Source organism: Capra hircus, chromosome 1 (genome assembly GCF_001704415.2).
Source record: "Capra hircus breed San Clemente chromosome 1, ASM170441v1, whole genome shotgun sequence".
NCBI classification, from domain to species: domain Eukaryota; kingdom Metazoa; phylum Chordata; class Mammalia; order Artiodactyla; family Bovidae; genus Capra; species Capra hircus.
Window position 1 is genome coordinate 136,497,356 of NC_030808.1, and position 14,211 is coordinate 136,511,566.

Consider the following 14,211-nt stretch of genomic DNA (forward strand, 5'->3'; position numbering starts at 1 on the left):
TTTAATTTTTAAAAAGTAGAACTATATAATCCAAAGACTAGATTTTAGTGTGAAGCAATTATACTCCAATAAAAATTAACAAAAATGATAAAGGTTAGATTTTAGAAGATGAACTTAAAAGCTGTTTCAATTTTTTAAAGAGCTGGAAAAGAGAATAAAAGAAATTTAGTAAACATTTAATGTTACATTCAAATGCCAAGAAATTATTATCCTTAAGTGTAAAAAATTTTCATTTTTCTAAGCTGCTGATAAAATAAATATAGCATATTTATTTTAACTTAAAATGCTATATTCAGTTTTTTATTAAAATGTATTTCACATCTAACACTGTGTAAATATAAGACGTACAACATATTTATTTGATGCATTTATATATTGTAATATGATTACACCATAATATCACATCACAAAATTATTTCTTTTTTGTGATTGGAATAATTAAGATCTAGTCTCTTAGCAAGTTTGATGATTATAATACAGTATTGTTGCCATTATTACCTATGCTATACATTTGATTTCCAGGACTTACTTGTCTACTAGTTGCAAGTGCTATGTGCAATTTTAAGTTCAGTTCAGTTCAGTCACTCAGTCGTGTCTGACTCTGCGACCCATGAATCGCAGCACGCCAGGCCTCCCTGTCCATCACCAACTCCCGGAGTTCACTCAGACTCACGTCCATCGAGTCAGTGATGCCATCCAGCCATCTCATCCTCTGTCGTCCTCTTCTCCTCCTGCCCCCAATCCCTCCCAGCATCAGAGTCTTTTCCAAATGAGTGAACTCTTTGCATGAGGTGGCCAAAGTACTGGAGTTTCAGCTTCAGCATCATTCCTTCCAAAGAAATCCCAGGGCTGATCTCCTTTAGAATGGACTGGTTGCATCTCCTTGCAGTCCAAGGACTCTCAAGAGTCTTCTCCAACACCACAGTTCAAAAGCATCAATTCTTCAGCGCTCAGTTTTCTTCACAGTCCAACTCTCACATCCATACATGACCACAGGAAAAACCATAGTAGTACTTGGTATTAAATGTTTAGTAATAGGGTTAATAAATATATGCACATTAATTCTGTTTCCTAATCTTTTTGATGCATTTAGGGATTCTGTTCATTTTGCTAAAATATCATAGTCATTTTCACAAAATAGTTTTAAATGAATTTAAGAATGTGATGTCACTGGGAAGTTTGTATACTTTTTAATAATCATTAGAGTAATTGAGTATACTTAAAGTAATTGTAATCTACTTTAAAGGAAACAAAAGGAGAAAGGATTTTTTCAGAACCCTAGTATATTGCTTCAGAATCAGAGATTGCACTTTCTTGATGATTGTTGTGAATTTCTGTGTTTCTCCAGTATGGATTTTCCCTTTTACGTAGACGGACTCTACAATTAGAAGAGCTCACATTAGGTAAGGATACACCTGACAATGCTCGGACCCTCAATGAACTGGGTGTGCTCTACTATCTTCAGAACAACCTAGAGTGAGTACCATACTGTTCATATTGAAAACAGGTATTCATTTCATCTCTTGCATCTATCAAGCCAAGCTAGAAAAAACTGACAGAATTTTTCATGTATGATATCTTATGAACATGGCCACATTTAACAAAGACCATGACACTTTCTCCACTGTTTTCTTTCACATTGTTTATTTAGTAACTAAGATATTCTGTAGTTTCCTTAGTATTTTATAACAAGTGAGTTTGTGTAGATATTGTACAAAAGATCTCACATAAGAACAAACTTGGGACTGAGAGAAAATAAAGAAAAGAATATAGATGGCTGCTAATTTTATTCTTCAATTTATTTGGGTGTAGACTCAAAAAGACTCTTTTATGATAAATGAATGTTTTTTGGACTTCTTCGTATGTCAGCAAAATATAATAGACTTGACAGTTTGGATATCAGAAAAATACAAATATTTAGCCCACTTCACAAAGGAGCAAGGTCTACTGTTTGTTGTGGTGCTCAGGCTTCTCATAGTGGTGGCTTCTTTTGTTAAAGAGCATGGGCTCTAGGGCACATGGGCATCAATAGTTGTAGCACACAGGCTCAGTCATTGCGGCTCCCAGGCTCTACATTATAGGCTGAGTAGTTTTGACCCACGGGCATATGTAGTCTTCCCAGACCAGGAATTGAACATGTGTCCCCTGTACTGGCTGGCGGATTCTTATCCACTGCACTATCAGGGAAGTCCCACAAAGGGTTCTTTAATTAAAACTTATTTAGTACTAGGGAGCTCCCTTGTAGCCTGGTGGTTATTTGGCTCTTTTACTGGAGAGGCCCGGGTCCTACCCCTGGTCAGGGAACCATCTTGCATGGCACAATGCAGCCAAAATACCAAAAAAAAACTCAACCAGATTTAGTACTAACTCCAAAGGGAGGGAGAAAGAAAGAATACCAAAATCCTTTGAGTTTGGCTTAGTAATTTTTAAGATATAAAAAGTTTGTTTTGGAAACTATTTATGAGTTTGTCTTTTAGGAGAAGTGAAGTGGAGAACTGAGACAATTATCCAGATACTTTAGGGTCTCACACTACCAGGAAGGCATATTTAATTTTTGGAAAAGGGCAGAAAGAGATGAGAGATGGGAAAGAGGATTTTGAGCTGAATCCTTCATTTTAACTATCTTGGATTTAAGAATAAAAGTACTTCAGTTCTCCTCCTAATTAGGACTAGGGTTCTGACTTCTAGAGGATTGTTTAAACCATCTGGGTCTTTTGTTCATAGAACAGCTGACCAGTTTCTGAAGCGTTCCTTGGAGATGAGGGAGAGAGTTCTAGGACCAGATCACCCTGACTGTGCCCAGTCTTTGAATAATCTGGCGGCTCTGTGCAATGAAAAGAAACAGTATGACAAAGCAGAAGAACTTTATGAAAGAGCCTTAGACATTCGGAGACGAGCATTAGCTCCTGACCACCCTTCTTTGGCTTATACGGTAAAGCATCTTGCGATCTTATACAAGAAAATGGTAAGTAATCCACAGCATGCCTACATGTGTTTTATAATATACCAGTTAAGCCATAATTGCTGTAAGCAAAACAATTTATCTTCTGATGGATAGATTATTTTCTATCAGCTTTTAAATCACAATGATTTAATTATTTCAGACTTAATTAAGGTCCTAGTTTAGTTTTTAACAATACATTCTAAATACAAATACATTTGTCAGCACTCTAACTACAACTTATTCTTCTTTTACATTTCAGAAGTTCTAAAATTCAACCAGTATTAAGTATGCTGTGTTAGGGTACCACAGACATAACAAATCACCCAGTTGTCAGGACTGAAGAAGTCTCCATAACTAATGAAATGACCATTTCACTTTTTCTTTTCTTTGCTTGCAGTTAAATGTAACCATTCTTTACCATAGAGTTCTAGCCTAAGTGATATTTGGAGTTTTTATAGCTGTCCTTAAAACAAATGAAAATCAGGAGAAAAAACTGCTTTCATTTAGTGTGGTTACAGAGTTGTATAGACTTTGTGGGACTGTTGCTAACCCTCCTAGTACTGAAGTTGATGTTTCAATATAAAGGTTGTTGCTATTTCTACCTAAATTTCAAGTAAAAAAGAAATAATCAGAAAAATCGGGAAAGTATTTGGTGGAAAATGAGTTTTAAAATAAAAACTTTGATGCTACCTCTAGATTACGTATAGTAGCAAACATACTTTAACTGGCATGTGTTTATGTCACCAGAAAGTTATAATGGGTGATCCTAAAGAACTTTCTGAGTTATCAGAGAAAATGTTCTTATATTCTATATAGCTTTACTTACATATTTTATTAGATTTCAGATATCTATAAACTTATCCATTAAACTGGGAGGAAATATTTCTGAACTTTTTTCCTCAAAATTACTTTTTACCATAAAACTGTATTTATGGAACAAGCTCTGATCATAAAGTATTTATTGCTTTAATATTTTTGTTAGATTTCACTTTTGTGTTTTAGGGGAAACTTGATAAAGCTGTACCTTTGTATGAGCTGGCTGTTGAAATCCGGCAGAAGTCCTTTGGCCCGAAGCACCCAAGTGTAGCTACTGCCTTGGTGAATTTAGCTGTTCTTTATAGCCAAATGGTAAGTTCCCATATAACACTTTATAAATGAATAGTTTTAACATATGAAATATAGGTAAACATGTATTAGATATAGGTAAACATGTATTAGATATGACAGTAAAAATAATTAAAGGACATTTAAGGTTATCTACTAATGTTCCCTTTAATACTTGAGAAATTATTAAAGTTACAACTATAAGACAGTCCATTCTTCTTTGTGTGAAATACTGTGTTTAGTTCATTGCATAGGCTTATTTATTTCTGGAGACTCCCTACATCTCTTTATGTAATATTGTTTCTAAGATGTATCATTTGCTTGTCATGAGTAAGTGATATGGTACCCTGGGGTACCGCAAAGAAGTTTGTGTTTATATAATTGGATTAATGTCAGTTGTTACCAAGCCAAGTCTAAAACTTAAGTTTCTGAATTTTATTATACTACTTCTCCAATTATGATTACTCTGAAATTAATCAGTTTATCTACATCTTGTAGGAGGATATTAACTCTTTTACAGTGCTTAGCCAAGTAGGTCAGCTCAGTCTAGAGTACCTTAAAAGTAATTTCAGAAACCCAATGTGTTCAAATGAGCATTGTTTCTTTTTTAATAAGAAAAAACACAGTGAGGCCTTGCCGTTATATGAACAAGCATTAAAGATTTACGAGGACAGCTTGGGTCGGATGCATCCTCGAGTTGGAGAAACACTAAAAAATTTAGCTGTGCTTAGGTAAGAATTCTTCACTTTCCTCATATTAGCCAAAATCCCTTTTAGGACATCTTTGATTCATCATAGAACCCCACAAAATATTTATTGCTGATATGCTTTTTATTGGAACAGAGGGTTTATTTTTGGCTGATCTAGTTCAAGACACATCGAAATAATATCCAGAAGTGAAATTGATGGTGGTACAACCTATTTTGTAGAGGGGAGTATCATGACAAATAAGAGGATGGATTACATTTGCAGCTAACTGGCTCTGGGGGTAATCTGGGCAGTTTGCTATGCTCAGTGCATTTACCATGTTGACTTTTGCATTCTGTTTACCTCAGGATGCTAACTTCCTTTAGCAGTTTCACTGTACCCATTACAATGTAGTCTTAATGGTGCCCCTATAAGACACTTGGCAGCAGATAAAAAGAAGAATTTGGGTATTCTGTTTTATTGGTTGGCCTGAAAACGGACTTTTCTTGCAGAGTAAAATTTACAAACTGAAGTTAAAATATAAAGTAAGATCATTTCTTAGGCAAAACACAAAATCTAGAAATGATCCACAGACTCTTTTCAAGTAATGGGTCAAGCTGCCTTTCGCATGTCACTGTGGGACCATTCACCATTACAGTGCACAGAAAACCCAGCTGTAGGGTTTTACACAAGGTGAGGTGGAGAGCACTTCTGGGTAGATTTCAGGTGGATTTTGTTTTTCAATTATTTCTATCTTGTCATATGGTTAAATGACTAGCAATTTGCTAAAATAATCTTGGAAATCCTGTGATAGTTGGCATTTTAGAAAATTTTGAAAGCATTCAACAAATAGAACTTTTTCTATATGAAAATCTAATAATAAAAACCTCCAGTTTTTCAATCTTCAGCTTGGAAAAAAAAGAGCACAACTTGTTTTTCTGTATCCTATAAGATCATTTAGAATTGTTAAAAGAGAATTTTGAGAATTTTTGAGAATTTTTTTTTCTCCCAAAGCTATGAAGAAGGGGATTTTGAAAAAGCTGCTGAACTATACAAAAGGGCAATGGAAATAAAAGAAGCAGAAACGTCACTTTTGGGTGGAAAAGCTCCTTCCCAACACTCATCAAGTGGAGATACATTTAGCTTAAAAACAACCCATTCTCCTAATCTTTTCCTTCATCAAGGACAAAGGTGACAGCAGCAACTACAATTCATTGGAAATGCACCTTAGGATAAAAAAATTAAGAAACATTTGGAACTTTAGAATTTAAAATTTATAAAAACTGTTAAGAAAATTTAATTTACTTTGTGTGATTTAACTGATTATTTGTATGATATTGGACTACATTGAAGTTTGAGTCATGGCTATTTCAATTTTAGCTGTTTGAAAGAATTACCTTTCCTATTGTGTGGGAACCAATATATACACCTTGGAATCCTAAGATAACATGAAGAATTAATTGATCATGGAGAATAGACTGGTCTCTGTTCTGTAAGAGCAGTTATAACTCTTTATGAGCAGTTAACACAAGGAGTTCAAGAATTCCATGATTCTTATCTTTCAAAATCTACTTTAGCCTCACCATTCCTCATCTTGCTATTCAGTAGCAGTCTGGCCCAGTTGTCTACCTCAAAGAAAAGTTTTGGAATAAAGGGATAACGTTTATGGGACATATGAATTGTCTTCTGTAAAATGAACTAGTATTAGGAATCATCTGTCTGCTACATTTCTTTTATTCTACCTTTTCCTTGAGCAGATATGGCTAAGCCCAGTTTTCTGTGCTTTCTACACTGTATATTGTTTTTGCTGTGTAGAATGTCCTTGCACAAACTGAAGTCAATATTGCAGTAACAAATCAAGCTCTTTGGCATTCTTTTAACTTTTCCCAAAATATGGACACGACCTTCTTCCTTAAATGGCCTACATCTACCTCTTCATTTATCTCAAACTCAAATTAGTTGCCCATTTTATATTGAAAATTAAATATTTTTATAGATTTTATAAATATTGCCAATCTGGGGTACTGTTTCATGCCACTTATGTATTTATATATGGTAAAATTTTCAATTTTAACACTTGTAACATTCCAGTATGTATTAATTGTAAAGGTGAAAGATGTGATAACCATATTTCACAATTTTAAAATAAAGGTGAAATTTCAAGTTCTTTTTTCCACTCCAGTTTATACAAAAAGATATTTACATTATTAAGAAAAATGTTGAACACTACAAAAAAGAAGAATTAGCATTGTAGTTTGCTAATTCACTGAGTAGTTTGCTCAACTTGAGCTTCAGTAACTCCTTAGGATTTTATGTTCTCTAAGGCTTGGCTACTCAAGGCGGTCTGTGGACCAGAATCATCAGTATTACCCTGGGAGCTTAGTAAAAATTCAGACAGGCACTCCCCAGACCTACTGAATCAGCATCTGCAATGTAGCTAGATTCTCAGGTGATTCATATGCACAGAAGTTTGGGAAACAGTAGTCTAATTTTAAGGCACTGGAGTGGTGACCTAAAGTAAATGAGGCAGAATCTTACGAAATGAGCATCATTCTTCTCCCTTCTGGCAGAAGTACAAAAGGGAAAAAAGATTAACTACAACCATAACACATATTTCTCGGTTTGCCAGCTATGAAAGGCACAAAGCAATTGAATTCACAAATATATCAGACACTGACTGATTTTATTTTTTATTTATTTTTTTTAGGACACTGATTTTAGAATTAACCTTTTAGAGTTTAAAATTTGATTATTTAGTGGTATAAGTAATTTAACACATCATAAATAATACATTAAATTTAAATGCCTTAAACTTTAAAAAATAAACTAAGATTGATATCCTAGAAGAAGCCTGAAAAAAGGAAAAACTAGCAAAAGGATAACATGCATTTTTGTTTGTTCCTACAAAATTTGCACTTGAAAAATATACAAAAAGTGAAAACTTACATTATTCAAAGTGACTTTAAGTCATTAATTATACTTGAGGGGTGATTATTTCAAAAGGTTTAAGTTTAAATATAGTTTTTAAGACTATATTTTGATCTTACTAATTATGCTACCAACTCAAATGTTTTCATGTAGAATGCCTACTTAAAAAAAGATAAAAATAGGGACTTCCCTGAAGGTCTAGTGGTTGGGACTCCATGCTTCCACTATAGGGAGCACTATGATCCCACATGCCATGCTACATGGCCAAAAAAAAGAAGTTCTCAAAAGGAATATTATGTGCCCTTTAATATACACCTTTAACATGAAAAGCATAGGTTTAAAATAATTATAAATCTGAATTGGAAGGCTTGAGCTGAAACTATGGTAGTTATTAATTTTCATTCATTAATACTTTACAAAAAAAACATGATGGCAGAAGTTAAAGCTTTATTAATATTCTCAAATATTTATTACATTTTTGGGTTGGTCAGTGTTTATAGGTATTCAGGAAGTAATATTTTTACATAAACTCATAATACTTACTTTTTTTTTACTATATAAAACATTTGAATAGTACCATGCCTGGTGTGCTGCGATTCATGGGGTCGCAAAGAGTCGGACACAACTGAGCAACTGAACTGAAATGAAGTGAACTGAACTTATGAATTAACCTCCCATTAAATTAGAAAGGGATTAAAGTTAAACATATTGTTTGTTTTACTCTAATTTAGAGTATCTGTGCTACGGCAATTTTGGGAGTGTGTTTCCATCTTTCACACTTGAAGCAATAGCGTTATAAATCTGGTCAAACACTATAGGTTTATTTAGTAATGTAAAATCCAATGATGATTAATTTCTCATAGTCAGCTGTCTACATATACAAATTTTCATGACATACAGACTGTCAAGAGAGCACTCTAGATTACAAAAGATATTTGTTACCAGATTTTTTTCTGCTAAAATATAACTTTAATGGAAGATATAAGAAAAAAATTAGGTAAGATTTTATAAAATATAAGATACCAGCAGGGTACAAATTAAGAACAGGAAAAAAAATCTTTAGAAGATAGTAGGTTCTAATATGTATAACTGATTCATTTTGCTGCACACCTGAATATAAACACAACACTGTAAATCAACTATACATCAATAAAAAAATGTTTTTAAAAGACTGTAGGTTCTAGCTATTTATCAAACTATATAAACTTAAACTTGTAAGTATAGCCTTACCAAATTAGTGTACCAAAGGAATGTTATTTATAAAGACTGCATTTCTTTTCTGAAATTCAAAGCATCTCTATGAACTAGAAAAGTTATTTTACAGATGAATATACTAAGCTTTTAAATAACTGCAATGACCTACCAAGGCAACATAAATACATTTCAAGCCTAGGAAGCTATCCCCATACATCCTGACATTACTGTAAACATAAGAATCACAGTACCCTAAAATCTCAAAACTAATAAATTAAACATATTTGATATTTGGCGCTTTCTGAAATTAGTTTGTAGAATCTTATTTCATAAATAGGAAGGGTACCTGTAATTTTTAATTACATTTTCCCCTAGAGATAGAATTTAAACATTCTCTCTTCAAAGCAAAAAAATCATCAAAATAGGAGACAAGCACAGTAACAGCCTACAGATAATGGTTACCAATGCATGTTTATTAGTCTCCAAACCATTAGGAATTTACTTCAACCGAGGCTTTCTAAGCCTTCATTATTTGTATGCAAACTCCAGAGAAAAGCAGTTTAGCAAATTACAATGATCAGGGAAAATGATACTCTTCCCTGTGAAGAAAATACACGTCAGTCATTTCAGAAGTAATTTAGGCTTCATTTATTATCTGCTACCCAGGACAAGCCTTTACCAGTAACGAATTACCCAGGGAATCAAATTTGAATAAAGTATTAGAAGGTAGCCCATATGATGGGTATAATTTAGGTGATCTTAAACCTAAACTTATCTTTTGCTCCTCAGTAAAGCACACTGACTCAGACAGATGATATGCTTTTTCTTAGTACAGAAATACAATTTGTACATCCTGAAAATATCTTTATCTGACTATCCATGAAGGAAGTTTCTTTTTATTTGCCTGTCTTGCTTAGATTATATGTATCACAAGTTTACAAACTTTTCCAGTGCCTACATTTCAGCTTATATTTCATCAGGAAACACTTGAGAGGATGTTTTTATTTTGTAGGTTTATAACTTGAAATTCACTATTGCTCAAGTTAGTAGTAGTGGGCAGTTTTCTTGTAGAGAGCAATTCCAAACAATGAGTATGTGCCTGCTGGCTATAATAATCAACATGCTGTTCCTCTTGTTCTTTCCCTGTATTTGATCACACACTATTCTATCTATTGTCCATGGCCGCAGGCAGCAGACTACAAAGGATTATTGGAAAGAAAAGGAATATACCAGCAAATTGGTCCTTTCTTCTCACCCCCCCACCCCAAAGGTCAAAACAGTTCAGTGGCTAACCTACAATTAATCCTCTGAAGTTTTCTTACTAGAATGAAACATGAGTTTTAAGAGAGTTTCTGATTTAGTTAAAGGAGGGGAGCAACAAGCAACAGTCACAGTATTTCCAAAGAGTTAATAACAACTCAGTGAAGATTACACATCAATTAATGTTAAGTTTTCTCAGTTTTTAAATGATTTTTTAATTGCAAGGGAACAGGTTTAAACATAGGAAATAAAATATAGGCCAGTCCATTATTTACATGTTCTTCATCTTGGCCATAAGGTCTTCCAAGCTTTCACCAGAATCTTCTACTGTTACTTCAGGTACAGAATCTTCTTGCTATCAATAAATGAGGGAAACATGGTGAAAAAATAATCAAAGTTCTTGATGCTTAGGAACATATCAGTAAGCTATCACTGTGTTCAAAAAATTTACGAAATAAACCTTCTTTAATATGCCTTCTAATTTTTAGGAGAGATAAAGTCCTTTATTTTCTCCACCAGTCTTTTGACTCACAAGGCAATAATTTCAGTTTTCTTGAGATCTCTACTGAACTGGTATTTTTAAATGGTTTCGTGGCTAAAACTATCAATATACAGAAAAGGTAGTCTTAATCAAAATCTATTTCACCGATCCATCAATGAATGAACAAAACTATTTTATGTCTACATTTTCAAACAGTTTAAAATGTGCTGTGCACATTTCCATATTAACACTGAATACCTCTCTCACAAATCTTAATGTAAAATATCTAAAATAAGAAATTCTGCATTGGCATTATAAAATAGGTTGAAGATATAAGAATATAAATAGACATTTTCTCTTATATCTTCTTATGGTAAATCGGATTTTAGATGTACCTTTTGGGGAACTGTATATGCCACCATAATTCCTTCAGGTAAGTCAGGGATTGGACCTGAAGAATTTTTCAGTTCCTCTTCTGAAATCTCAGATACCAACTCAATACCTGTAAAGTTAAACTTAATCTTAAAACCGCTTTCAAGGAACTTAATGAGCAATAATCATTCAAAACTTGTATAATCTTAATAATAATTAGATTCCCTCCCATAAAAGAATGTTTTTTGCTGCCATTTCAATTTATAAAACAATTCCTACCCCACTCATTGTCTTCATGTATTATCTCTCCTTCTTCTTGAATTACCTCCTGTTTGGGCAGTGCTGCTACCTTTTTCTGTAGAAATCAAACAGTTTCAGTGTTTTTACTCATTCTCAGTTCTCTGAAGCATTATTCAGACTTGATCAGAATCAAGAATTCAGACAGACTTTTTCTAAGGTCTACATACAGAGACTTTACGCAATACACAGAGAGACCCAGCAGACATGTATCACTAATCATCAGGGAAATGTGAATGAAAACCACAATGAGATAACATTTGTCAGAATGACTACCATCAAAAAGACAACAAATAACAAGTGTTAGCAAGGATGTGGTTTTGGCAAAACTTGTGCACTGTCAGCAGGATTGTAAACTGGTGCAATCACTGGAAAACAGGATGGAGGTGTCTCAAGAAACTAAAAACACAACTACCGTGTGATCTAGCAATTTCACTCCTGGTTTTTTTTTTTTTTTTTTTTTTAATGAAAACAAAAACACTCAGAAGATATATAATCCAATGTTCATTGCAGCATTATTTATAACAGCTAAAACATGGAAGTAAACTAAATGTCTATCAAAAAATAACTGGATAAAGAAGGTGTGGTACATATATATACAATGGAATATGACTCAGCCATAAAAAAATTTACTATTTGCAACATGGATGGAACTACAAGGCATTATGCTAAATGAAATAAGACAACCAAAGACAAACACCATATAATCTCACTTAAATAAAGGATCTAAAAACAAAACGAAAGGAAAACAGACTCACAGATACAGAGAACAAATAATGTTGCCACAGGAGAGGTAGGAGTGCAAAATAAGTGAAGTGAACAAAAAGGTCTAAACCTATAATTATATAATAAGTCACAGAAATATAATTTACAGCATAGGGAATATAGTCAATAATATTTTAATAACTTTGTATAGGAAGAGATGATAACTAGACTTATCACAGTGATCAGTTGATAATGTATGCAAATGTCAAATCATTACGTGGTACACCTGAAACTAGCATAATATGTATACAACCATATTTTAGCTTAAAAAATTAAAATTTAAAAACGGAATTCGGACAGGCTTTTTATCTTACAAAAAAACAAGAAAGGACTTTGAACAAAATTTTCATTTTTAAAGCATGGTGAATAAATTAGAACTTTAAAAATCCAAAATCCATTTACCTTGTATTCCAAATCTAAATGATTATTTCTTCTTTTTTAAGTTTCTGTCCTATGCAATATGATCTCTCATGCATTGTGACACATTGACATATACCTTATATTCCTCTTGCTGCTTCCTACAGTTTCTGTCATCACACTGAGGATTTGGCTTCATGGACATAGTAGGGAAAAAATCCTGCATTGCATTGTATCCAAGGTAAAAACTAACAGTACCAAAATTTAACAGAAACCTAGAAAAACAAAGCAGACTTAAAGAAACAAAACCATAAAAATATTAGAAAAAACTGATACTTAAAAAAAAATTATTTTGAAGGTAATGATTTCTGTAACAAGAACCCAGAAAACAATTTTTTTATCTTGTTTATAGGGCCTGGCTTATAGTAGATTTTCTTGAATTAAACAACAGAATGCACTATTATTTTTTGAACCTGTAATAAAGATAAAATGCTACCAATTAAACTATGACATGTCAACAACATTAAGAAGCATATTAATTTCAGAGAAGTTCAAATGTGAGATATCAAAGATATCTTAAAAACATCTTTGAGATATGGTTCTAAATCTCATTTTTAAAAGTTTTTTATATATGACACTGCAAAGTTTGCTATCTTAAATTTGTATTAAATCTCAATAAAATTTTACAGAAGTATTCACTCATGTAATAATCACTACCAGATCAAAATATAGTTGGCCCTCCATACCTATGAGGAATTGATTCTATAACACCCCCAACCCAGGATACCAAAATCAAGTCCTGCACAATATTTGCAGATAACCTGTGCACATCCTCCCATATACTTTAAATCATCCTGGTGGCTCAGACAGTAAAGAATCTGCCTGCAATGCAGGACACCAGGGTTTGACTCCTTGGTCAGGAACATTTTCTGGAGAAGGGAATGGCCACCCACTTCAGTACTCTTGCCTGGAGAAATCCATAGACAGAAGCAGGCTACCGTCCACAGAGTCACAAAGAGGCTGACATGACTGAGCAACTAAGCACTGAGCACTTTCACTTAGATTACTTACAATATCTAATATAATGTAAATGCTATGTAAAAAGAAAGTGAAAGTGAAGTCACACAGTCGTGTCTGACTCTTTGTGACCCCATGGACTGTAGCCTACCAGGTTCCTCCGTCCATGGGATTTTCCAGGCAAGAATACTGGAATGGGTTGCCATTTAATAGTTCTAAATAAAATGCAAATACTATATAAACAGTTAACAGCTTGTGGCAATTCACATTTTGCTGTTTGGAACTGTATGGATTTTTTTTTTGGATCCACAACTGGTTGATTCTGCAGATGCAGAACCCAAGGAAATAAAGGACCAGCTGTATAGTGCATTTCCAATATGCCACAAAGCACCCTTGCTCCCTTACATTTAAATCTGATTTTTTTCTTAAGTTTTTATTTATTTATTTATTTTTGGCTACCCTGGGTCTTCATTGCTGCACACTGGCTTTTCTCCAGTTCAGTGTGTGGGGTTCTTATTGCTGTGGCTTCTCTTGTTGCAGTACATGGGCCCTAGAGCACTCAGACTTCAGTAGCTGGGGCATGTAAGCCCAGTAGTTGAGGCATGTGGGGCACAGAGTGCAGGCTAAGTAGTTGTGGCACATGGGCTCAGTTGCCTCTTGGCTTCCTAGAGCAGGAATTGAACCTGTGTCCCCTGCATTGGCAAGCGTATTCTTAACCACTGGACCACTGGGGAAGTCCCTGATTCCTTTTAGAAGCTTATAAGTAGAGGAAAAGTCAGGTACAAACATAAACAACAAAAGGAAAA

At 33.8% G+C, this 14,211-nt stretch overlaps 2 protein-coding genes across 6 annotated transcripts in view; one reads left to right on the forward strand and one right to left on the reverse strand.

Moving 5' to 3' along the window:
• NPHP3 (nephrocystin 3) overlaps nucleotides 1-6,586 on the forward strand; it is a 54,243-nt gene extending 47,657 nt beyond the window's left edge. For both annotated transcript variants that reach the window (XM_018051255.1, XM_005675605.3), the window contains exons 23-27: nucleotides 1,349-1,476; nucleotides 2,725-2,965; nucleotides 3,947-4,072; nucleotides 4,664-4,779; nucleotides 5,749-6,586. In XM_018051255.1, coding sequence (XP_017906744.1) covers nucleotides 1,349-1,476; nucleotides 2,725-2,965; nucleotides 3,947-4,072; nucleotides 4,664-4,779; nucleotides 5,749-5,929 — 792 coding nt within the window. In that variant the 3' untranslated portion in view covers nucleotides 5,930-6,586. The remainder of the gene's footprint in view (nucleotides 1-1,348; nucleotides 1,477-2,724; nucleotides 2,966-3,946; nucleotides 4,073-4,663; nucleotides 4,780-5,748) is intronic.
• Nucleotides 8,095-14,211, reverse strand: part of UBA5 (ubiquitin like modifier activating enzyme 5) — a 32,893-nt gene continuing 26,776 nt past the window's right edge. For 2 of the 4 annotated variants that reach the window (XM_018051303.1, XM_018051285.1), the window contains 4 exons: nucleotides 12,528-12,663; nucleotides 11,249-11,324; nucleotides 10,993-11,099; nucleotides 8,095-10,471 (listed from right to left, as the gene is read on the reverse strand). In XM_018051303.1, the coding sequence (XP_017906792.1) occupies nucleotides 10,388-10,471; nucleotides 10,993-11,099; nucleotides 11,249-11,324; nucleotides 12,528-12,663 (403 nt within the window). In that variant the 3' untranslated portion in view covers nucleotides 8,095-10,387. Of the gene's footprint in view, nucleotides 10,472-10,992; nucleotides 11,100-11,248; nucleotides 11,325-12,527; nucleotides 12,682-14,211 lie in introns of all 4 variants that reach the window. The other 2 variants (XM_018051294.1, XM_018051281.1) reach the window with 1 other exon arrangement.